The sequence below is a fragment of the Odocoileus virginianus genome, chromosome 26 (assembly GCF_023699985.2).
Source record: "Odocoileus virginianus isolate 20LAN1187 ecotype Illinois chromosome 26, Ovbor_1.2, whole genome shotgun sequence".
NCBI classification, from domain to species: domain Eukaryota; kingdom Metazoa; phylum Chordata; class Mammalia; order Artiodactyla; family Cervidae; genus Odocoileus; species Odocoileus virginianus.
Genome location: NC_069699.1, coordinates 13,756,361 through 13,781,617, shown reverse-complemented (window position 1 = coordinate 13,781,617; position 25,257 = coordinate 13,756,361). Strand labels below are relative to the sequence as shown.

General features: G+C 49.9%; 1 protein-coding gene across 1 annotated transcript in view; it reads right to left on the bottom strand.

Moving 5' to 3' along the window:
* LOC139031314 (serine/arginine repetitive matrix protein 2-like) overlaps positions 1-22,392 on the bottom strand; it is a 126,635-nt gene extending 104,243 nt beyond the window's left edge. Inside the window, exons 1-4 of the mRNA XM_070456155.1 lie at positions 22,368-22,392; positions 22,041-22,232; positions 19,364-19,824; positions 15,113-15,171 (exon numbers count right to left, since the gene is read on the bottom strand). Coding sequence (XP_070312256.1) covers positions 15,113-15,171; positions 19,364-19,824; positions 22,041-22,232; positions 22,368-22,392 — 737 coding nt within the window. The remainder of the gene's footprint in view (positions 1-15,112; positions 15,172-19,363; positions 19,825-22,040; positions 22,233-22,367) is intronic.
* Positions 22,393-25,257: the final 2,865 nt, after the last annotated feature.

The window sequence follows — 25,257 nt, the reverse complement described above, 5'->3', positions numbered from 1 at the left end:
TTTGACTGCCACCTTACAATCTTTCTATCATAGCCCAACTATTACAGCTGCTCTGACTAAAACTCCATTGTACCCCATTGTCATCATCTGTGATCTTGTAACACAGAAGAATAAATCTGACTCCATATCGAATCTGTTTCTTTTACTTTACCCTTTATTTCTTTTGCTACAAGTTACTATGCTTGATCTTAGCCAAAAGGCCAAGAAGTGATTTTTTTTGCTGTAAATTAATCTAAAGGGATGCTGCCTATAGCTTAAGGCATATGTAATGGCCCATCTCCAAGAACCCTGGCCCTCGCTGCCAGAGTGTTCAGCTACAATACCTTTGTTTAAGCTCAGAGGAAACATCATGACCAGGCCTACCTGTGAATGGCTTCAGGAAAGAAGAAATTTATATATACTCCCTGGACTCTGGTCAAAACCAGGAAATATCTGCAACAGTTTATCACCTTTTTTATTTTACCTCCTCATCTCCCTCTCTCTGCTCTATAATAAAGACTAGCACCCAGACTCGGGCAAGATGGTTCTTTGGGACATTAGTCCTCCATCCTCTCGGTCTGCTGGCTTTCTGAATAAAGTTGCTATTCCTTGCCCCGACAAGTCATCTCTCAATGTGTTGCGTGGCAAGCAGTGTAAGCTTGGGCTCGGTGACAATCTCAACTCAAAACCCTCACTGCTGATGTGGACGTGGACAGGGCCAGGTCCCGTAGGGGGAGGTTTCTTGTCCTGCTGTTCTTCCCACCTCCCCTGCCCTTTGCCTGTGGCTGTCAGTGCTCTGTCTGGAGACTGACCACACCTGACCTGTTGTCAGACCTCAAGAGCTCCAGACAAGGTGAGGGGCCATCCTGCTGACAAACTGATGAGTCTGAACAACCCTTCTCCTGGACAGACTCGGACAGTTCCTAGATTCCTTGCGGGGAAAACTGTCCACCTGGCTTCACAGACCATCACCATATCTGAGCCGTCCTCACTGAGGGACCTCGTCTTGGCCGTGACCTGGAGATAAAGTGGTTTGATCCCATTATGGCAGAGAAGGTTTGCTTACTTGTTTCTAGCAGGTTAGTTCCTCCTAGGCTTGGCTGATAGACCAGGTCGGGGTTGGGGGGGTGGGCAGCATCCACTTCTCTGAGCCTCAATTTCCTTATTAGTCACATGGGAAATGTACAACGCACCCCCACAAAGTCTGGGTAGAGATAAATTGAGATATGGAGGAGAAAATGGCAACCCACTCCAATATTCTTGCCTGGAGAACCCCATGGACAGAAGAGTCTGGCAGGCTACAGCCCACGGGGCTGCAAAGAGTCGGACATGACTGAGTGAGCAAGCAGGAACTGAGATAACGTGTGAGAAATCTGGACCAAAGGCAAATCTCTGTTCATCCTCTCTAACTTAGCCAGGATTTCAGCCACCAGGAGCTAGTCCAGCATCACCATCTTTTTCCTGGTGAGAAGAGACCCGTCCTCCAAGCTCCCCAGAAGCATGTGCACCAGCTGCCTTGGGGAGCCCCTGGCTGGCTGTCAGAAGGAGAAATGGCAGATGGGTGGTAGGCTGGAGGGAGGCGGGGGTGCTTCCTTCTCCACCTGCCTGCACCAGCCCTGTTACCTCCACTAGGTCCTCCTGGCTTCTTAGCAGATGGGTTCTCAGACAGGCCTATCTTTTGACTCTCTAGGGCTTCCCTCTGTCCACCCCAAGCCATGGCTGTAACGCCACCCTAGAGATAAGCAACACAGACAGGACCCTGCCCCAGGGCCCTTACCAGCTAGTGGGCGCAAGAAGAAAAAAGCAGATTGCCGAAACTGCAGTGTGTTATGAAGAAATACAGGAAGCTGGAGCCCGAGGCTAGCAAGAGGGAAACAGGAGACACGATGTGATCAGATTTGTGTTTCTCAAGCCCACCCTGGATGCTGTATGGATGGGGATAGAACAGAGGCTGAAGACAGGCAGACCTGGAGGCCAGGGTGGAGGCCTGAGAAGGGAGGTGGTGGTCTCTGCTCCAGGAGCAATTCTGGAGACGGGGTGGGTACAGGCCTGAGGGAGACAAAGGTGCCAGAGATGACAGCAGGCTTGGGGCCTGTGCAGTCAGCTCGCTGGGGTGCCTGATGCCTGGCAGCTACAGGGGAGATCTGTGGTCCCTCAGAAGGCAACCACCTCTTGGCCACGAGGCAAGGACATCCCAGAGGGAACATCCGAGGCGGGAGGGTTGGGTGGGCGCCTGAACCACAGCTCTTATTGTACATGATGGCCTGAGCCCCAGGCCGTCATCGCTGTCTGCTTCACCTGGGGGACTCGGATGGGGCAGAAGCACCCACGAGAAACCTGAGTTGGCCCGCAGATCCTGAGCTGGCCTAGAGAGGACCATGCTGCTGGATGAAACCTTAGGCTGGGATCACAAGAGGAGCTTTCTCCAATCGGACAGGAGTCATGTAAGCAGGTGTCTTTCAAAGAACGAAGTACATAACGGCAGGTGACACTCCCCTCTCCCCTGACCTTTGGCCCAGGATTTCACAGGCAAAAGCAATGAATCAAGTGCAAATACACAAAGAATGATGGCATTCTGATAGGACCAGTCCAGCTTCCAGAACTGGGGCCAATCCCAGACCTAATCTCATTCACCAAGAAGCCACAGCACATCCAGGGAGAGGAAGACAGCCCAGATCCCGCATGGAGCTTGATGTGGCGATACAGTAAATAAACAACAGATCACATCAGGTCCCGGATGGCTGTGACATGAATCTTCTGATTCTGGGTGGGCACTTTGCTAAAGCTGTCAACTGTCTCTGCCTATATAAAACAGGAATTACTCCTGCTTCTCATTGGATGGGAAACATCCAAACTGTTCTGAAAAACCCTTTCCAGAAGCCAGTCTGTTCTCACTGCAACAAGGCTGAGCTCCTAATACGTGCCAGGCACAGTTCTCAGGGCGCTACACGTATGCACTCAGTCCGTCCTTGTGTCCACCCTGGGAGGGAGTACCACTATTTCACAGATTTGGAAACTGATGCACAGAGAGTTTAAGCAACTTGCTCAAGGGCACACAGCACTGACCCACGACACAGCCGGGATTTGAACCCAGGATCTGAATTCAGCCTTGTACTCCAGGGCTCTCACCAACAAACAGGCTCAGGAGCTCAGCGCTGTACTGGGGGCTATGGCCACTTATCCTGCCTCTCTCCTCCTCCAGCCCAGAGGCCCGTGCCCATCCACTCTGATTTCCCGTCTTCCTTATGTGGGAATCCTGGGGGAATCATGGCTAACAGGTACCGTGTCCCTGCACAGGAACCCATTTCCCATTCTTTTAGTCTTTCTCCAGCTAAGGTCTAAACTGCTCTGAGACAGATGTGGGATCATTATCTGGGATTAAAAAATTAAAAAAATTGAGGATGGATAATGCACAGAAGCCAGTATCCAGGGTTGAGAGCATATGGTTCTAAATTTTACAGAGATAGAAATCTAATATTCCAACAGAAAGTAATTCTGCAAGTCTTTGAAACACTTCAAAAACTGATCTGCAGAGGCAGACATAAATCATCATTGCGAAGGAAACTTTTCCTCCTAATAGGAAAAAAAAAAAAAAAAAACTAAGGGGAAAAAAAAAGTTGAGGAAATGACTCACTGATATGTACGGAGGCGAGAGAAAGTGGGCCCCGAGGAGCCACATGGGTGGTTTACAGAAGCCTCGAGGCCCAGCTGGGAGGAGGAGGCTGGCAAGTGAGGCCCCCGGAGCACCCATCTGAGCTTCTGACTTGTTCTTTTTCTTCTTCCACAGTTCCTGACTCAGAAGCACCTGGAGATGGGGGTGAGCTGGGCTTAGGAGCCTAGGCTTAGACTGCTCAGAGTCCAGGCCTTGGAGAGCTGGGACGGCAACTTGGGCCGCCTCTACCTCACCTCTTCCCAGCTGTGTGACCTCCAGCCACTGGCCTGCCCTCTCTGAGCCAACTTCTTCATTGGAAAAAATGGTGAGAGCAGTACCTATTACATGGATGGTTATCAAGATGCAAGATAAGAAGAAATTCCCCACATCAAGGGCCAAGGAAACATTAGCAAGTTATAAATAGCTAACAATGGTACTGATAAAAAGGCTGGCAGATCCTTTTATGTCCTGGATCACGGTACCCACAGACCAGGTATCCAGTTCAGGTCCAGCCCCAAGAGATGGGGAGCACATGCCTTGGGCATTCCTCATTCAAATATGGCCCTGGAACTCAAGCCAACTGTGGGCTGTGGTCCTGGCCTGAACAGGAGTCCTGGATGCTGGGCAGAACAGGAATGGCAGGCCTGGGAGCTGGGAAGAAGGGGTCCCACCCCGATGGTGGGGGCAGGGTGGAGGGGCAGATGTGTCCAGGTAGAGAAGGGTTCCCAGGGTCTCTGGATCCTCCTGCATGTTGGACTATTTCCAAAACTGCACCGGGTCTTGGTCCAGACACCTCTTACAGGCCCACCCGTCGGTGGCAAGTTCAGAGGGTGTGTGTGCGTTTCCCTCACCAGCGGACGAAGCATTCATGCCAAAAGCCAGGGTTATAAGTAACCGTCGTCCTTCTCGGGCGGAGCTCTAGTGGGGACCTTCCATCGTGCACCAGCCTGCTTCCTCTCTGGCTTGTGTGAGTGGGTGAGGACAGCTCCCCACTGCCCACATGGGCCCCTGTGTCATTCTGCAGAGGGACCCTGGGCTGGTGGGGCCTGTCCCAGGCCTGCGTGCATGAGGCAGCCCCCCCCCCAAAGCCTATGAACCCCAGGACAGAGGCTCAGATGGCACCGCCCACACACTCAGCCAACTCGGATCCAACCCGGGGATGCTGGCGCAGGCCACTGGGCTGCCGGGGACAATGAACCCTCTCAGTGGCCTTTACATCGAATGACCCAACACGCTGCTTAAAGTCACGCTGCTCGACCATTCTCAAGTACAGTAACTCCTATCAAGAAAGATATAAATGGTGCTGAAGTGAACGACGGGGCCATTCTTACGCATAAAAGGGCTTCTCTGTGTAGGCTTGTTGTGAATTGTCCTTTTTCAGTGCCTTGATTGTCAAGCCGGTGACGGACAGCAGTGCCGAGAAGGCGCTGGCTGTGTTCGCAGGGAGGTGCTCCAGGGGGCCATGCAGACTCACCCACATCCTTTCAGGCTGTGGTCCTGGAGGGGCCTGGCAAGGTGGGTTGCCCATGTGCTCCTGGCCCTGTGGGGCCACAGCAGAGGAAACCTGAGTGGGGAAGGGGAAATGGCCCACGCTCTTTCCCATAAAAGATGCCAAAGGGACTCTGGGCTGAGGGTTACGTTTGGAACCCGGAGGTTCATCCTTAGGCCACAGTGCCCTGGGGCCTGACTGTCATCTCCCCTCTGGGGGTACCCTGGCGATCCCCTGGCCTGACCACGGGGGCAGCCACTGCAGCAAAGGCCCGCCAGCTGGCAAGGCTCGGGGGTGGGATGAGAGCAGGGCGCAGGGGGGCCATGCCCAGGCCCAGCCAGCGTTGTGGCGCCGGGAGGGGGAGGTCCCCAGCGCCGGTCTGCAGGGCCCGCTAGGCAGCCACTCCCTGTCCCCTGAGCACGGGCTCTAAGACCCGGAGCCCTCGTCTCTGCCTGTCCTGCCCCGAGGCCACCCCACACTGGAATGCTTGACGTGTTTGTAGTTCCTCAAATAAGCCCGGCCTTCGCACCCTCCCTCAGCCTCTGCCAGCATCTCAGGATGCCTCTGTCTCCTCCTCCTTCACCAGCGTTGAGCTCTGGAAGCTTCTCCAGTTGGGCCTAGCTGGATGAAGCCCTCAGAGCCTCGGCTCAGCCCCCGCCAGTGTTTCTCCCCCTCCCTGATGGGCTGCCGGCCTTTCTCCCCAGGGGGATGAGAGGTGGAAAAGCACCCTTCATTTCTATGCATCTGTCCAGAGCAGGGGGCAGGGGGTGTCCCGGCTGTCCCCAGGGACCCTGTGGGCTCTCCCTGGGAGATGGGAGATGCTTTCAAGGGTCGGGCTCAGTCATCTGAGGTTACCTTCAAAGCAGCTGCTCAAAAAGGGGGCTCGGGGTCCAGCCAGGTTGGCTAAGTCCGAGCCAGGAGTGGAGTAGGGACAGAAGCCACAGGGAGGGGACGACCGTGGGAGGGGTCCTGGATCCTTCTCCTTCTACCACCAAGACTTGCCAACTGTGTCTCAAAATTCTCACTCCTTCAAAGAAGGCCGGTGGAGAAGTGTTTTCCAGAGGTACCACCAAGGTGTTAGGAGGCCGCTCTGAGAACACAGGGAGGGGTGAGCAGCTCTGCCGGGAGAGGAACAGAGATCACTGATGGGAGGATGACGCTGTGTGCACGTGTCTGGTCAGCGGGCTTGGGGTCGAGCACCTCCCCACGCCGGGGGAAACCGAAGGCCTGCTCACTGCTGAGAGCATCCAGTCAGGGCACCCAAAAAACATGCAATAGGGACTTCCCTGTGGCATTACAGGGGGGCCCCAGTTCGATCCTTGGTCAGGGAACTACACCCCACATGCCACAACTAAGAGTTTACACGCTGTAACTAAAGATCCTGCGTGCCACAGCTAAGACCTGGTGCAGCCAAATACATTAATTCTTAAAATATATATTTTTAAAAACCCATGACACAGGCAGCTGGGTGGGAGTGTGTGATGGCGACAGGGATTTTGCAGGGGCCCTGTCCTTTGGATACAGACACTGACTGCGGCTCCTGCCTGCAGGATGGAATTGGGGCAGGTGTGGGAGTGGGGGCCCTGTGAGTAGCTACATAGGAGCTCCGGAAGATGAGAAAAGTGAGTCCACAACTAGAAGTGTAGGTGAAGGTGTGGGGCCTTGGGAACGAGGGGTTTGGCCAAAGGCATGGAAGGAAGTTGACCTGTGAACCAGGCCGTGGGGGAGATGTAGATCAGCAAACACAGAGGGGGGTACAGAAGAACAGGAGGACCACACACGAAGGCCTAGGGGAGCAGCCTTGGGGGTCAGGGGTTGTGAAGGCAGGGTGAGGTGGGGGAGAGAGGTATGGATGGCTCTTGCTCATCAACAAGTCCTAAGGAGCTTTGACGCGAGTTCTGTGAACTGGCCTGTGGTTCCTCACTGAGGAAAGACGACTGGAGAGAAGAACCAGCTAAGGAGGCAGAGGCCAACGCGGGGCCTTGCTAATCAACCGGGGCATGAGACGGCACAGGCTGGAACTAGGTCAGCATCAGAGTGACCAGAGAACGGGCTGTTGCAAGGGGTCCACAGCTGCAGGACTCGGGGACCACACTGGGGGAGGAGGAGCAACCGAGGTTGGTACCCCGACTGCCAGCAAGCAGGGCGGCCCGGGGGAGGGGACTTGGCCCAGTGTCACTGAAGAACACAGCTGGCAAGAGCTGGAAAGTGGGATCTGGAAAGGTCACCGCAGAGACACAGGCCCAGAGGTCATATGCTCAGTGGGCAGAGCCAAAGAGATGAGCTGGCAAAAAGCAGATGAAGCAAAGATGGTGAAACCCAGCATCACAGAGCAGGGGGCTGGAGGCATAGCAGGTACCCAACATGTCAACCTGCTCCAGTATTTTTGCCTAGAAAATCCCATGGATAGAGGAGCCTGGCAGTCGACGGTCCTGTGGTCACAGAGTCGGACACCACTGAGCGACTGCGCACACACAAACAACACGTGCATGTAAGCTAAGGGAGTCATCCTAGCCAAGATCTCTACTGCACATCCTGAGCCCCTCTGGGATGGAGCCAGATGCAGGCTGCATCAAGCTGTGCTGGTGGGGGACGAGGGGGGAGGTGGGGTGACAGCGCAGCTTGAAACTCATCCATGTCCAGACCCCACCCCAGAGATTCTCAGTCGGGGGTGGAACTCTGGCAGCGGCATGTCTTAGAAACCCCCTAACTGAAGACAGGGCTGAGAGTACTGAGAGAAACGGTCTTATTCCCCAAATGAGGAGTGCGGTCCAGGAAATTGCTTATAAATATGTTTTTCCTAAAGAAACTTAGGTGATCCTGCGGCAGGACCTGACAGGAGGATCTCGGGTCTGGGGGAGTCGGTGGAGTGCATGTTGGGGGCTTTCTAAGGACAGAGCAGCCCCACCCACACATGCCCGCCTCGGTCAGGCTCTCTCCCCCGGCACAGACGGAAGCCTCCTCCGTGTGCTGGGACGCATGGGGTCTCCCTGGCGACACAAGACAGTCACACCTGCCAGGTACCCTCCATCCCCTTTCTCTCCCGCTTGCCTTGTCTGTGAAGACTTGAAGAGTGGCAGGAGCCAAAGAAAGCTGAGCTCCACCAGGAGAACTGCACTTACTCAAGGACAGGCTCTGAAAACGTCACCGGCAATCCAGTTAGAAGACCCTCTCCATTTATGGAGGAAGTTTTCACTGCCTTGAGGAAGAGGCCTGTGTCTGCAAAACGAGTGAGTTGCTGTAACTTCTTAATCAGTCTTGTCTGAGGGGGTCCGTACTGAAGAACACTGGAGGCAAACACCCTTTCAGACACAGAGATAAATACAAGTGTTGATAAATAGATGGTAAAGCTTTAGTCGTGGGCAACAGGGTACAGAGACAAAAAGAAGGACGAAGTAGTGGAAGAACTTTCTAGAAGGGCAAATCAAGACGTGTGCCCCTAAACCTTGTATCCTAAAGCCAGAATTCTAAGAGTACCTCAGACGTATAGTCACAAGCAAACAAACTAGCCAGGATCCAGAGAAGTTCTGGGAAGAGACCACCCAGGTGGGGATGGGGGTCTCTGAGCAATAAGAGTCCAACTCAGGAAAGCAAAGAATGGAGCGGTGGTGGCCAGGGGCTGGGGGTAGTGGGCAATGGGAAGTTACTAACCAACGGGTATGAAATTTCAGTTATGCCACCGGAACACATTCTAGAGATGTGGGGTACAGCACGGCGCCTATGGATAACAATACCATACTGTACATGGAAAAAAATCTGTGAGGAGGCTACATCTCATTTCAAGCATTCTTTCCACAACTCAAAAAGAAAAAAAGAGGAGTAGCAGTATCATCTTTTTTTGGCGAGGGGCGCTTTCCTGATGGCTCAGTGGTAAAGAATCTGCCCGCCAACCAGGAGATGTGGGTTCAATCCGTGGGTCAGGCAGATCCCCTGGAGGAGGGCATGGCAACCCACTCCAGTATTCTTGCCTGGAGAATCCCATGGACAGAGGAGCCTGGTGGGCTACAGTCCATGGGGTCACAAAGAGTCAGACACGACTGAGCAACTAAACAACAACAACAAACAATATCGTGCACTGGGTCTGCTCTGGGAGGATTCAGTTCTATTTTAAAATATGAAGAAAAGAATCTAAACATAAAAATAGATATAGCTACATGTCTAACTGATTCGCTTTGCTGTACATTTGAAACTAACAACGTTGTCAATCAACTCTACTCCAACGAAAATTGTAAATGAATAAATTAAAAAAAATGTGAAAACATGACAACAACAGCGCATCCATGATGTGCCTGGCGGCTCTGCGGACTCCACCACACGGACAGCGCACACACGCTGGTCAGCGCTGGGGTGGTCCCCGGCGTCTGGAATGTGCAGGGCCTTTTGCTCACATCGTCCATAAAGAGGACTCTATGTGAAGCTGACTCACTTTTCTGTCTGTGGTAACACTGTCCAATACATGCAGCCCCCAGCTACATGTGGCTTTTTTAATTTACATTTTAATTAAAATCAAATAAGGTTTTGGAAGGTCAGTTTCTGAGTCACACTAGCCACCTTCAAGCGCTCAGCAGCTCCACATGGCGAGTGGCTCTGTACTGGACGGTGCAGAAAGCAAACATTCCTGGCATTGAAGAAAGTTCCATTGGACAATGCTGCTCAAGAAGGCCACTCTGTAAGGGATCAGTCAGCCTTGCGTTTAGAGCTAGAAAAATTAAGAATGATTAGTCACTGTGATCACTGGCAAAGACGTCCCTGGACTGTTACAAAAGAGGAAAAAGAAAACTCTGGAATTTTGGCTTATTCTCCTGCATTCATTGACATCTCTGAATAATGAACAACATTTATCTCTAAACATGTTCACCTTTGTGCTTTTTTAACAATCCAGTTAAGATTCTTGCCTGAGAGATTGTCTGTCTGCCTGTCTGCTTTAATCCAGCATCTCAACTCTGCAAATCTTGGCTAAAATCCATCTCCTAAGGAGCATTCATATAAAGTCCTGAGTTAGAGCTCTGCCCAGGCTGAAAATTCAAGCTCTCCAGGTTATTTCCAGAGACCATATGAGAGTGGAAGAGCCTGACACTGTGGGTCTACAGGAGGCTTCATATTTTAAAGTCTTATCTTGAAAGCTTATTTTTTTAACAATATGAGAGAAAAATGATTTTGAAGAACTTTTGGAGAGGCACAGGAGTGTTTATAGGAGCATACATAGGGCACAGGGAAGAAACAATGACTCTGAAGAGGGTGTGGCTGCTTGCTGGAGAATAACATCAATTTCAAATGCGTGGCGTGCGGATGCAATTCATAGGCTGACCACTTTCTCTGTTTGGTTGAGACAAAATCAAGCCCATCAGACGATGGGTTTGCAGGTCCACACTTGTCAGTGTGACCAAAGCGCGGTCTTACGGGACCAAAGACCACAGCAAGATGAAAACGTTTAACCTGAAAGTGGGATTAACTGGTTTCACTTTTTTTATTTTTAAAATAAATAATTCCTGAAAGCCACGCCCCCTCCCCCCAAATATACACACGAAAACCAAAATGATCCCCCAAAACCATCACGAAGTACCTTTCACCAAATTCTTACATAACCATGGTGGATCAGCCTGTCACTTAGAAAACGAATTTTGCGACAGCGTGTACCTCAAGCTAACAGTAAGCTGGGGAAACAGTTGAGCCTGTATTCTTTAATATTATAGGACATTTGGCTATGTCCATTTCTCAGGATCAGGTTTCCAATGAAACTGAAATGGCTCAGGCTTGTTAATAATTATAGTATAACACTATATTTGTAATAAGTATATATTTACATGATATATAGAAAGACGATATCATTAACATATCAATAAATACTGTAAGTCATCAGCTGTGACCCCAAGTTATCCCCTTTTATATGGCAGATAGGGATTTTTTTTGGTGTACAATATAGTGATTTCCAATTTTTTTTCACAATTTTTAAAGGTTATATCCCATTGACAGTTACTGTAAAATACTGGCTACATTCCCTGCATTGTACAGTATATCCTTGTAGCTTAGTTTATACCGAACAGTTGGTACCGCTTAGTCCCCTGACTCTATCTGCCCTGTTCCCTCCCCTCTGCCCACTGGGAACCACTAGTTTGCTCTCTCTATCTGAGTCGGCTTCTTTTCTGTTATAGTCACCAGTTTGCGGTATTTTTTAGATTCCACATATACATGAGAGCACACAGCATTTGACTTTCTCTGTCTGACTTACTTCACTGAGCACAGTACTCTGCAAGTCTGTCTGCATTGCTGCAAATGGCAAAATTTCATTCTTAAGAGGCTCAGGGGTTTAATAAACTGAATTCACGCAAAGCTCAGCAGCAGCTCTATGCCCTAAGCAAGTTTTCTCTGTTGATTCTCTCTTAACATGAGCAATTAAACCTGAAAATAAACTTTTTATTAATTGTAAAGTGAGATTTATTAGCAGTAATATACAAACTACTACTTCACTGATAACTGAATTAATACACTGTAATTTGTCTTTATTTTGCCTCGGTGTGTTCTTTATTAAAGTGAAAAAAAAACCACCAATTTTTTAAAAAGTAATATTATCCTAATCCATTGCATCAGCCTAGTTATTATTTAAATCATTATTGGAAGGAAAAGTTGTCCCACTGCAATTCTTCTATTAAATGAGGATCACTTTAAATGAGCTGCTTCTAACAGAAAAGAGGTCTGATTCTCGCTTCTGAAAATGCTGCATTTGCAGGCAAGCAAAAATCCAGGAGTTTTAGTTACTTCCTGATGTTCATTCACTAAGCGTATGTAGAAATCAAACCTCAGAAATTGTAACGTCCATTTCTCTGAAATGGCTGCCAATTCAACTATATTTTAAAAATTTGTGTTAAATAAAGGTGTTAAAAAACAACAAGAACAACAACATAAAAGCTTACTAAGCACCTGGTGAGTATATGGTATTGTTTTCAGTTCTACTGATAAGGTCTATAAAAGATATGTGTTTAAACTTGTCTTTAAATATTCTTACTGTAAGATGGTACAAACTCGTAAGAAAGCTATTTATTAAAAGTAGGTACTTATATTACCAACTTGTAATCTTGAATATATTTTAATCAGAAAATAGTTCACATAGCTTCTGCTTCATTCCTATTCTTTTTCTCCCTTCACTTGATTATAATAAATCGGTAAAATGATCCAAAATCTAAGAGAACAGCAAGGACTGTAAATACAGGTTTTAGACTCAGATTTCTGAGAAATTTTTTCCTTCCCATTCTCTCTGCCCTGCAATTATATTTTTCCCTTTTACTAATGACACCCAATAAGTTCAAGTTTTAACATTTGCTTCTCTGCAGGTTAAAAGTTAAGAACATATTTCAAATAGCTAAATCCCAAGTTTAAAATATCATATAAGGTAGTTTCTGCTAAAATCTCACCAGCGTAATTCCCCAAGCTTCAACTATTGAATGTGATTGCCTTTCTTTGTGCAAAAAATGCACACATTATAAATTGTTTCTAACTTATCACAAAACAGTATACGTACATAAGGGACGATATAGAGGAAATGTTTTACTTACGAAAGGTATCATTAAAATCTATAGCTCCCCTATAATCATATACTGTTGAATCTCTGCAACTGGCTAGTTCTCAGATAATCCCATTTTCTCAGCAACCTTTGCATTTCTCTTTTACTGCTAATCAGAAACCTTAACAAAAAACAAAAATCAGAAGCATTTTAATGAAGTAGATGAAAATAGGCAAAAGTGCTCGAAGCCCTACAGAAAAACAGCAGATATGATCAGGGCCTGATGTCACGTCTTTTATACCTTCATGGCCTCATCTGTTCTATTACACACACTCTGTGCTAAGTAGGTTCTTCCAGTTGTTGGGACATGACCTGTGATTTAAGAAGTGAAAATTCTGCCATGATCTGCTTTTAAAAATCTTGAATACCATAAAGGAACTGGAAGAGATGATTGTCTGATTGTCAAGAGTATTATTTGATTTTTGCTGTTAAAAAAAAGCAAATTAAAACCTGTTACGCAAAGAGCACATTGGCTCCATTCACTTACAAGAGATCAAGAATTCCTAACAGAAGCTAGGCTGACCCCACCCGGTGGACTGGGACAGTATAATGTACCCCACACAGTTTTGGGGGGGAAGCCGGATGCCAGCTCCTACAATACCCCACATTCCCTCTGGGGCCAGATTCCACACAGACAACCAGCAGCAACGGAGTCAGAGAAAAGTCAGCATCAGAAGGTAATAAAAAATACTACTTTCCCAAAAGTACTTGCCATCATAATCACAGCTCTATCAAGAAAACAGATTTTGAAGAATTACATTTAATACATTAAAGCTGAGATTCCTTTACTTAGCATTCAATAGGAAATTAAAAAAAAAAAAAGATTGCGCTTTCCTAACGCATGGCTACTCCTCTGCTTGGTTCTTAAAAATAATTTATGTAAAGCAGGATTTTCTCTAAATATACCGTGCTCTCCCATGTACACATTGGAAATGATATTTGCATACAGCGAGTGTATGCACTGATACACACATGGTAAAAAGTTAAAAAATATGGACTGCATAAATCAGTATCTGATTTTAAATATACACCAACTTCAACAGATTTGTTTGCAATTTCTGAATTCCTCAGGTAGAAAAGATCTTTCTTGCTGGCTGTGATTCGAGAAGATGTTTATACTCTATAGAGTGTGCAGAAATGCCTTCCCATATAAACAAAGAAAGAATGGTTCCAGAATCTTGGTATTCTAACCTTGTCTTTGCTAGTAAATAGCCACCCTATTAAATAGCGGCCCGAAGAACATGAGGAGACTGGCGGAATCAGTCTGTCATGCTACAGTAAACATGATATTTTGTGTGCTGCCTGAGCCATTTTTTTTTCTCATGAATATAAGTCGCCTGCCATTTATTATGAGATTTTTTTCCCCGATTGACACCCCATTATGTATATTCAGTCAAGCTCAAACAAGATTTCAAGTGATCAATATACTATTTGTGTTGAAAGTCTATTACCCATTCTAGCAATAAACTCTGCAGCAAAACCAAAAATGGAGAAATATTTAGTGAACTGAATTACACAGAAAGCCGTATTTGGGGCAAAGGGAACAGAGATAGGGAGACAGAAAAGCAAGGAGAAGAGACGGCAGGGGCGATTTTTTTCCTAATAAACACCAGCTTTCTAGAACCTGACCACTGATGAAATATTTAGGAAATAAATGCCTGAAATGCCTAAGGATTTTCCAAAAATCTTAAATTACATGTTGAGGTCTCTACAGAAGTAGGGAAGGGTCTTCCTCTGGGTCCCTTTCTGAGAACAGACAGTAAACAGCCATACTGAGAAGTACCTGACATCCAGAAGTGGAGAAGGTGACCCATCCCCGGGAAATCTATACAGTCCCATACCATCCAATGTCTGTGTGTGAAAGAGCAACGGTCTCTTGCGTACTGTAATGCCTTCCATTTTATAACTGAGGCGGACCAGTCCTGAGAGCGTGACCTTCATCAGCTGAGCTAAAGAAATATTTTGCTCAATGGATGTGGTAGGACAGGCAGCTCCACAGCAGACTTAAGATTTCATCCGCCATATCTGATGCTGCTCCTACGTGTCTAAGTATTAGGATCTGTCTGCCTGAGCCAGGAGAAGATCAGAAGGGGCAGGGCCACAGAAAAAGGCGTGACATCTGGGGAAGGATCAATTCAGCACTGCTCAGACACTAAAGGTTCATATTCTGTTACCAGGAAAAGAATGCGACAGGGACGGGTAGAGAAAAACGCCAATGGACGGCTGTCACGGCAGTCACACTGCTTTACACTGAACAGAGTGACTTGGTCTAAGTTGGACATCCTTCCGCCTACCCAACGGGATGATGTCACTTCCGTCTTGACTCTTACTTATGAGGCTAGAGTCCTGGGCAGAAGGAATGAAAACAGGAAGAACGGTTCTGCATAGAGCTCCAGGATTACTGATATTTGATTATTCGGTTTGCTGAACTTACAGTTTGAACCACCACTCGCAGGCAGGAGAAGAGTCACCATCCACCATATCAAAGGACACCTGTAAGACCAACATATTCAGGTCATTAGCAGTCCAGGTAGCTTCCAAATTTCATGAGTAGCAAAGATGCATGCACCAGGCAAGTGGAGTGGGTTGCTATGCCCTTCTCCAGGGGATTCTCCCCACCCAGGGATCAAACCCATGTCCCTTATGTCTCCTGCACTGGCAGGCGGATTCTTTACCCACTAAGCCACCTGGGAAGCCCCAAGAAGCAAAGGTGATTTACTTCAATTTGACCAAAGAAATGTATCCGAGCTACATCTGGACAAAACCTGTTTCTTGTGATACTTTTAGTTCTAAAGCCTAGAGCATGACTACTTTTAAACTGGCAACCTAGAGGAGGACATATTGTTAAAAAAAAATTTACTCATGATATCAACGACTGTATATGTTCACTGCACCTTCTTGAGCGTTGTAGGCGCTAAGATACCTAAGCACAGCAGTATTAGAGCCTAGCATCCACCAGGAAGAAAAGAAAAACTCTCCCCACTACCCCAAGTCACTGCAAAATAATTAACGAAGTAATTCTACGTGGCAATTCCAGTTTGTGTAGGATGTGTGCATTTGTGGCAAACTGTGCATACTGAAGTGTATTCTTTCATATTACAGAGATGAATGTGCAAGTACTTAACATCACATGATTTTTTAAAAAGCACTGATTTCCAGTTTTTTAAAGGCAACTCCCTACTAACACTCACACATCCACAAATATGTGAATTTTTAATTTTTACATGCTTGCAGCCAATGATATTACTAGTATGACTAACCTTTCAACTCCCTGTAATAAGTGGCTTAGCAAAGTGTGTTTTTCTTTGATTTCCTTGAAAAACACACATAACCTGACACTCTCATAGGGAAAAGGTAGATCCTTGGAGGCCGGTTCTAAAAGAAGTCAGACATCAGACGGCTCTCTCCATCCTACAAGGCTCTCTAGTGTCCTAAAAAAGCTCAGTGTACACTAAAACCATCTCTTATGATAAAAAATGAGATCTGTTGGCAGGCCAAGGCAGCCCAGGTGTTTATTCAGGCAGCACATTCACGTCACCGGGAGGTGGGAGTTCTGGAATGCGCCTCATACAATGCTGTGTACACGTTACTGTTGTAACTCAAGGAGGCAGTGTTCTGGAACCTTCTTGCTCTGCCATTTACGATGCAAGTGGGCAGAGCGAACTTCCACAAAATAATCGCTGCAAATCTTAGGACAAGTCTCTCTTTGAAACCAGGCTACCAGGGCCACTGGTGTCTGAGCAAAGCGCCAGAGACATCCCCCCAGTGGAATGTTTAGACTGAAGCTGAAATCTATTTTGATTTTAGAATGACCCGTTGTCATTGGCAATTTACCTGACTGTGTGTTCCTGGTGAGACCGCAAAGCCTTCTAGGTGCTACGATTAGGTAGTATTAGAGGAAGAAGGCAAAAAGCAGAAGGTGGTCCCAGCAGCTTTGAACTTACATTCAATCTGAGCAGAACATGCAGTTTTCACCTGGAGTCTCACCTCAGATTGGAATAACTACTGAGATACAGTTATCCTGTTACATAAATGGGCACCACATCCAGATTCTGAAAGGCATTCATTCACTCCAGCCATCAGGGGAAAAGTAGAATTTTTTCTTATTTAAGTGATTTGCATTAATAAATGGTAACATCAAGTGGGCATCCTTTTGAAAAATTTTTTTCTTGTTTTTTTTTGAAGAAATGGAAAGAGGTCAACTTGCTATCTCTCTTCCTCACGGTCAGACCCACTGTCTGCAGTAGACGACGCGGGTTAGCAGGACTATGACAATAAATGAATTAAATGACAATAAGTGAATGCCTCTTTCTTCAGAGCGGCGCAAAATATTTTCTTTCCCATAGACTGGAAATAAGGTTTGAAATCGCCTCGTCCTGTTGCAGGAATGGCTTTCCTCTCACCTGACATGACATGACTGGCTTCTGATGGAAGGACCAAGCAGCAAAAGGTAAACTCATTCATCTGCCTCCTGCTTCCGCTGTGCATCTCTGTTCTGAGATGCCTGGTGCTTGTCTATTCCACAAGCAGGTTTATTGCCTGAAAAGGAAACCTCTCTAAAACACTTACTTTGATAAAGAAATTCTATCAAGAATACCAGAGCACAAAGAACTCTTTGGGGCTTCACTAGATGCTTTGATATTTGTCCTTCCAAGAGTGTCTTGTAACCCCAGGATCTTAAAATGGGGAAAGCAGCATTCACTTCAGACTCCCTTTCTTCCAAACCAACCTCTCAAAGTTAAATGGATATTTTCACAGGCTGACAAGCGACACGGAATAATACTGTGCTTTTCCAAGACCTACCTATGAACTGAAGCCTAGCCCCCAACCTTTTAGTGATTATTTAAATAAACATTCACACCCAAGTCTAGCAACTGCCTCTCTCTGCACCACTGCAATTGTCGAATTCCTTCCCTGGCCTTTCATGCAGATGCTCGGAAACAGGGTGGGGCTCCCTGCCCCTGCATGCCATGTCAAGGGAGACTGTGCTGCAAAGAAAACTCAATTAATCGTTCATAGTCCAGGGTTTCGGCATCCTTCACAAACACCTTTGAAATAATCCTATTCGTAGGAGTGCCACTATTTCTCATGTCAAGATTTAGATGAAAATCTCTGGTGTCAACCCAAATGTTCCGGGCACAAGTATGGACGACAGGGACTGGAATGAAGGTGACAAGTCAAGGAATTGGGAAAACCTCCCTCAAGAAGAGATGTGAGGAGGAGACAAGATTTCCTGTTTATGGATGTCTCTGTTAAACATTTTCTTTTCCTTAAAAAAGATTTTTTTTTTTTTTTTTTTTTTACAGGTATGGTTATCTAGAAGTCAAATCCAACCCTCCTGAAGCATGCTGGTTTCCTTATGAGTCAGCAGGCCATAAGCAGTTCAGACAGAGTAAATGGGCAAGAGCTGTCTTTGGACACACCCATTTTGCTCATTCTCACTCCGATTTTTTTTTTAATCATCTTTATGCTACTTGGTGTCTGACTGCAGAACTTGCATCAAAAACGGCACCCTTCCATCTCCACCATCGCGGACTCAGGCTCCCAAGGTGGAATCACTTCCCTTCAGCTCTTTTACTGAACACAATTGGATTACAGCTCATTTCTTCCTCGATGGGCAACTCCTGTTTCTGTTTCTCTCCAGCCTGCATGTTATCAGCTTGATATTCCCTTCAGAGGCATATGACAAATCAAATTGTCCATCATCGCATTTATCAACGAAGGAGTTTTTTATTTCCAAGGACTGATTTCGTCCACTCCCTTTACAATCATGGACACACCAAAAAAAAAAAAAAACACATGTCTTGGGTTGGCTTTTTTTTTTTTTTGAGGCAGTAGAGTGGCATTAGATGAATAGATACAACTCACTCTAAAGACAGAAAAGCAACCGACAGCCAGAACGCCAAGAGCACAGTCTTAAAACATGATTTTAAAATACCTGGTGCCTACACCCTAAACTTATAGCATTTATTTTAAAAATGACTGCTAGCTTTGAAAAACTTTAGCAAAAAAATGAAGTAAATTATTTTTCATTCAATTATTTCATTATTTTCCCGTTCCATGTCTTTTTGCATGATTCAGCACTTTTAATACAAAATCCTGCCAAGAAGTTAAAAGGTAAATGGAATATCTTTTGGGTGCCTTAAGGCTTCATACACTTTTTATTGAAGCCACCTGCTCTTCTGTTAACTACAGGAGCATATCAGAAATACGGGGGTCACCGGTTTGCTGCTGTAACATCCAGTGACCACCTCAGAGCAGCGCAATTTTCCTCTTGGGCATCTAAGTGGCTTTGGGGGACGGAATGACCCACCGCAGAGGCTTCACCCCATCTCGGGCTCACCCTACACGCCCGGGAGTCACGCAAACGCAGGCAAACTCGAATGCACCTGTCTAACCCCCATCAGCTGTAGCTACAAGCTCCACCTGATATGTCTTTTCAACCTTTGTCAAGTATCTCAAGGCAAGAATTTCCTGAAGCCCTTCCCCCCGGCCCCCAAATCGAGGCTTTCGCTGGAGCCCCCAACCCGCGGGAGCCGCAAGAGGAGGCTGAGATGGAGAGAGACCTCGGACTCGCTCTGCAAACTTAACCTGCGCATTGCACGGACCCGCGTCCGCAGCCGAGGGCTCGCACGTCGCCCCTGCACTCTCCCCGCAGCATCCCACGCCCACACGGCACACTCACCTGCGGGAAGGCAAGCCGCGCGCCGCCGCGGTCCAGTCTCCCGGGGCGACCTCCGCGGGCGAGCCTCCGCGCTGGGTGCCAGGAGCGCCCTCGGGGTTTGGTGGGGACCGCCGGCCGGCTCCGGGCAGGGCGGCGGGACGCCGGCAGCCGGCGGGAGGAGTGCTCCCGGGCGGGTCCGCGCCGAGCCCGAGCGAGCGGGCGAGCGGGGCGGGAGGGGCCATTTGTAACCGAGCAGACGCTACCACCGCCCCTTACTCGCGGGGGGCGGGGGCGGGCGGTCAGGTGACGGCGGCCCACCCTCCGCCGCCGAGCCGGGTGGTTCCTGCCCGGGAGGAGCCCCCTGGCGCGCTCTGATTGGAACTCCCGCCGCAGTGGCGGGGGGTGCGGGGAGAGGGGGGCACGTGACAGCCCGGCCCCGCGGCCCGGCGCGCCCCACCCCCGCTGGGCACCCCATCTTCCTCCTGGAAAAGCCGGGGGACACAGGGAAGGCGGGGGAGCAAGCGGGGGTGCAGGAGAGCCTACCAGCCCTTTTTGCCGCAGCTCGGGGTTTGCTCCCGGACCCTGAACCCGGAGAGGAAGGGTTCCCCTGCGGCCAGCCGGCCTTCACCGGCCTCCCAACCTGCCCTTGACCGCGGTACCCTCCCCCACAACTCCAGGCACCGGCGCTCTGCATAGACCATCGCCACTCCGTAGATGCCTGTGGCACTTAAAAGTGGTTCTTTTTTTTTCCCCCTTCTCTCTGCATACCGGCACAATGTGCTAGAGAGAACCCAAGACGATGCATTGCAGGCACCGTCCAACTCGGAGGCCCGGGAGACCCCCCGGGGATGTCTGCTGGCCCCCCGAGTTAGTCTCAGAGGAGCTGGGGCCTGCTTCCTCTGGAGGAGGAAAGGGGCACCACGGGAGAGCTGCAAGTCTCCGACCCTCCTCAGGAAGCAAGGTGGGGGCGGTTAGAGGACGGTCTTGGGGTGCGAATCCAGTTTCCAGCCTGTGGGAACGCTTGGCTCATAATAAAGGTCAGATTAAACGGCTACGCTAGTGGTGCTGGCGAGGACGCGCCGCACGGTCGTGGGAAGCCCGGCTATTAATCACCCATAACCACCACTGCTTTTCTCAAGTCGGAGAATGGGGCCGTGGGAAAGCCCCCGGAGTTGCGCGCTGTGCTAGAGCCCCAATGCCTCTGCAGAGCGGATGGATTCCGCAGCCTCTCTCCCACCTCTCTGAGGCCCTCTCACCCGGCCGCACCACCCTAGAAGGCAGGAATTCAGAGAAAATGCGGTGTCACGTTCCCCGCTGTGACCGCGGGCGCGTCTGCGCCAACTCCAACACCACGTGGGGGTGGCGAATCTGGGTGCCTGTTCCCCGCTTGCGTGGTTATGTGGGTAAACTTATAAGATTATTTGTTATAACGAGATTGGAAGAAGGCTGGCTCTGCGCTGGATTCTCTCAAACTTTTGTCCAAAGGAGTTTCGTACTCGGCTAGGGCGGGGAATCTGTTTCTAGTCGAGGTCGCCGCGGCGCTCAGTTGAGTCCAGGAAACCGCCGGGAGAAAGACCGAGGCTCCTAGTTCCTGGACGCTGTCGCCTCTGTTCGCCACTTCGACCTGCCCGGCAATCCGTCTTGCGTCCCCGAGGCCCTAACAGGAATGTGACGGTGTGGAACCTTGACCCCTTGGTACTTGGGTTTCGCTGGGCAGGGAAAAGTGATGGGCAGGTTGACACCCCCCTCACACACACACACAAAGGGCTTTACCAGTAAAGCTTCTGGCACAAACCTAGAGAGGGCACCTTTGAGGAAGCCTAGAATCTAACCCTCGTAAATTGGGTGGGGAGAAGGGAAGAAGTATCTGTTTTGAAAATAAATGCCTTGCTACCATTACGTCCCCCACCACCCCGCTTCTCCAAACCGCAAAAGGCTGGGGGAAATCCCATCAGTAAAGTGTAAGTCTGTCGAGAGGAAAATGCTTGGTTAAAAATCAACACCTTTTTAATAGGAAGATGGGTAAGCTTTCCATTTCCAAGTGTTAATGATACCACTACATTAACGTTGGAGGTTGATGGTGACGGGAGAATCCCAGCCCACAGGACGCAGACAGAATCTTCACAATTGAAAATAAAAGGCTTCCTCCTTGCATTCACTCCCATCTGCCGATCCCAGTCAGCTACTCCTTATGGAGGAGGGGGACTTGGGGGATCAAGACGCTGTAACCCGGGGTAGGTGGCGGGGCCACTTGTTGCGGCATCTTCAGAGGAGGTGATTTCCAAGCGGATCTGGCGGAGATGCAGAGTTAAAATCCCTTCTCCAGGATGCAGACGTTCTAGAAGCCTCCGCAGGCGGCAAGCCCTGACTCCATACCTCGAGACGTGGTGTTTGGGGGTGGGGGGGTGTTGGTGTTGTTTGTTTGTTTTACTAGAACTCTGGGCCATCTTTGCATGAAATGCTTTGTCTTTCACGTCTGAAATTTACTCTGTGCGGTTACATGCGTACCGCGTGCGCGCGCGCACACACACACACACACACACACACACACACACACACACACACACACACACACACACACACACACCAGGGGATTGCCCCGCTTGGGCGGAGGTGAGTGCCACAGACGATTCGGACTTTGATGCGCTCTGCCCTTGGGAATCAGTGCGAGGGGGAAGGCCTCCATGTGGCTGCTGACCTGAGTCAGGTAACTCGGAAAGGCCCTTCTCCCGCCTCTCGGGGAGGAGAGAGCTGGGAACCGAGGTACCAGGGCGGTCCAGGTGCCCACACAGCGCCCGCCGCGGTGAAGGGCAGAGATGTCGGGAGGCCCACGGGACAAGAGCGAGCGGGTTCTCAGGGAATCCGAGTTCATTGTCTACCAGGTCACGCTCTGCAGAGAAAACGCGCGCTACCCAAGAGGGAGTGAAAGAGAAAGGGAGTGACCAAGTGTCCGTGCAGGGCCGACTCACTCGCTTGGGGAGGGGGACGCGAGGCCCGTCCACACTGAATGGCGCGGTAGTCTCACCGGCGCCGGGCGGCCGCCGAGACATTGCCTTCAGCATCCTCCGGTGGCACTCGAGTGAGTTTGTGGAGCAAAAGCCGAGCCCAGGAGCCGCTCACTGTGGGTTTGGAGTGACCACGTCTTAGGGCAATGGAGAGCTGCCTCTGGGGTCTTCGGCACGGAGAGGTTAATAGAGGGAAGAATGTGTCCTGGTTTTTCACATAAAATGAGGCTGGTAATACTGAGCGCTCAAAAGAGTAATAAGAATTTGAAGGTGTGTAGAGTGGGGGTGGGAAAGGGTTAACGCTAGGTTTAGGACTACGAAGGGTAATGCCCGACTTCAAGATCTTCCCGGCTCAGGTCGCGTACTGGGCAGCTTAACCCAGGTGGAGGCACCTCCCCGCATTATGACACCTGGCGGTACCTTGCAACTCCCACGTCCCCACGGCCAACCTCTTAGCGCCAGCTGGAACCGGCAAAAGTCTTTGCCCGCCCACGCCCCTTTAATGGACTCTTTTTGCCTTTTGCTTTTAATCCGCGGGCAGGTTAACGCCGACTGGGACCGCAGTGCGGCCGGCAGGCACCTCGCCGCGCGCCGCAGCCTCCTCAGAGCCGGGCGGGGACTGCGGGGCTGCTGCGGCAGCAGGGCCAAAGCCTTGCGGCGCCTCCCGCCCCCTCCCCCGCGGCCACACCTCAGTCGCGAACCGCCCCCCTCTCTCCGCCCCCCACCGCCACCCACCCAACACGGCCGCCTGCCCTTCCCCGCGCGCTCCCGGCGCCAGCCCCTCCACTGGCGGGTGGCAGGGGCTATATGCCCGCGTTCGTGCGCTGGCGTAGGGGATCGTACGCGACGGCGACCCGCGACCCTACCACTGCGCCCAGCTCGGGGTCCACCCACGTGGAGCCCACCGGCCTGCGCCGGTCCCCCCGCGCCGGTCTCCCGACTGGGCTGAGGGTGCAGCTTGCGAAGCCCCTTGGTGCTCCGACCAGGCTCTGTCCATCCCAGTCTTTCTTCCATGCCAGAGTCTGGCAGGTAGGGAAGTCCCTTCGTCTCCCTCCCGCGCCCCCAGACATCCCCGGACAAAGCCGCCAGGATTCCCGCACCGGCGCGGGAAGGAGGTCCCCCCCACCCCACCCCCGTCCCCGCACTGGGTAAGAGACTCGCGCGGAGAGCGCCTCCAGGCGCCGGGCCCTGGTGCGGTCCCCGCCCCTCGCCTGCCAGCTGGGCTGGGGCTGAGAGGGCCGCCTGCGCGGGGCGGGCACCCCACTCTAGGTTCCTCCAGCGCCGGCACCCGGCCGCCGCGGCGCTGCAGGAAGGAGGCCCAGCGGCGCCGGTTCCCCCACACCCACGTGCCCCGCGTGTGCGCGCCCCGGGCCTGCAGAAGCTACCCGGCTGGCGCCGCCAGGATTTCTGGGCGGCCCCACCCTCCCCGGCCACCACGCTTCGCTCGCAGCGTTCGGAGTCTCCTTGGCGCCTTTGCTGCAGCATCCAAGACCCGGCGCCGCGTCTGCTAGCTGAGCTGCGGAGCACGCCTGCGGGCCGCTGCCCAGAGGCCGCACCGCCCGCGCGCGTCCCGCACTCACCTTTCCCTGTGAACTGGGATTCAGTCCTTGCACCCGGGCTGTTCAGCCACCGCCCACGGCCTCCTGGAGAGAGCAGCAGGAGGGCGTTCCTGAGGCGCCGGCACCTTCCAGAAACCCTTCCCTGGCTTTCAGCACAGCACCTTCATCAGCCGGCCACCCTCCCCGACAGTGTGGGAGGCGTAGCTCTCCCTTGGCTGTCTCCTTTTCACCACCACACCAGTGCCCACCTATAGACACACACACACACACCTGAGCACCGCAGGCCGCGGCCGGGGATCGCTCTCCAGCTCCTAATTCCAGCACTGTGCAGCGCACTTCACGTCGCTGACAGCGAGGTGAGGGAGTGGCACTCAGGACCTAGGTGGTTTCTTAAAAATCATGAAACAGCTTTCTGCCCCTAGTCATGGCATTTTTAAGAGGATTGTCCTTTATTAAAAAAACAAAACAAAACAAAACAAAACCAAAAACGCACAACAGTGTCAGGCAACTATAATCCAATAAAAAATAGCCCAGGAACATTTGCACTTTTAAAATAATATTAAAGTATTTTGAGCTGATTGTAGATTCATATGCAGTTTCAAAAACAATATAAAGAGATCTTGTGCACCCTTTACCCAGTTCTCCACAGTGGTAGCGATTCCCAGAACTATGGTACAGTGTCATAACCAGGATGTTGGCATTGAGCAGATCCACTGATCATACTTGGGTTTCTTTGGTTTTACTTGTATTCATGTGTGTATGTATTTAGTTTTATTCAGTTTTATCATATGTGTGGGTCCATATCCACCACCACAGTCAAGGTAGGGAACTATTTCAACACACAGGATCACTCTTGTTGCCTTTCTGAAATCACACCTAGGGGAGAGGCGGGCTGATCACCACTAATCATTTTTCTTCAACTTTGTCATTTCAGGGATGTCATGTATAATGGTATTATATACTAGTATCTTTTTGGACCAGTTTTATCCACTCAGCATAATTCCCTTAAAATTCATTCAAGTCACTGTATCAATAGGTCCATCTTTTTATTTCGGGTCCTTCTTTTTATTGTGGGTCCTTCTTTTTATCCATGCCGTGGAGCTACCATAATGGTAAACAGTTTGTTTAATCATTCACATATTGAAGGGCATCTGGGTTGTTTCTAGATGTGCACTATTAGAAATGAAACTTCTGTGAACATTTGCCTCCAGGATTTTGTGTGACAGTAGCTTCTTTTCTCTGGGATAAATGCCCCAGAGGACAAATTTCGGGGTCCTATGATCAGCACATTTTTAGTTTTGTAAGAAACTGCCATACTCTTTTTCCAGAGTGCCTGTGCCAACAGCAGTAT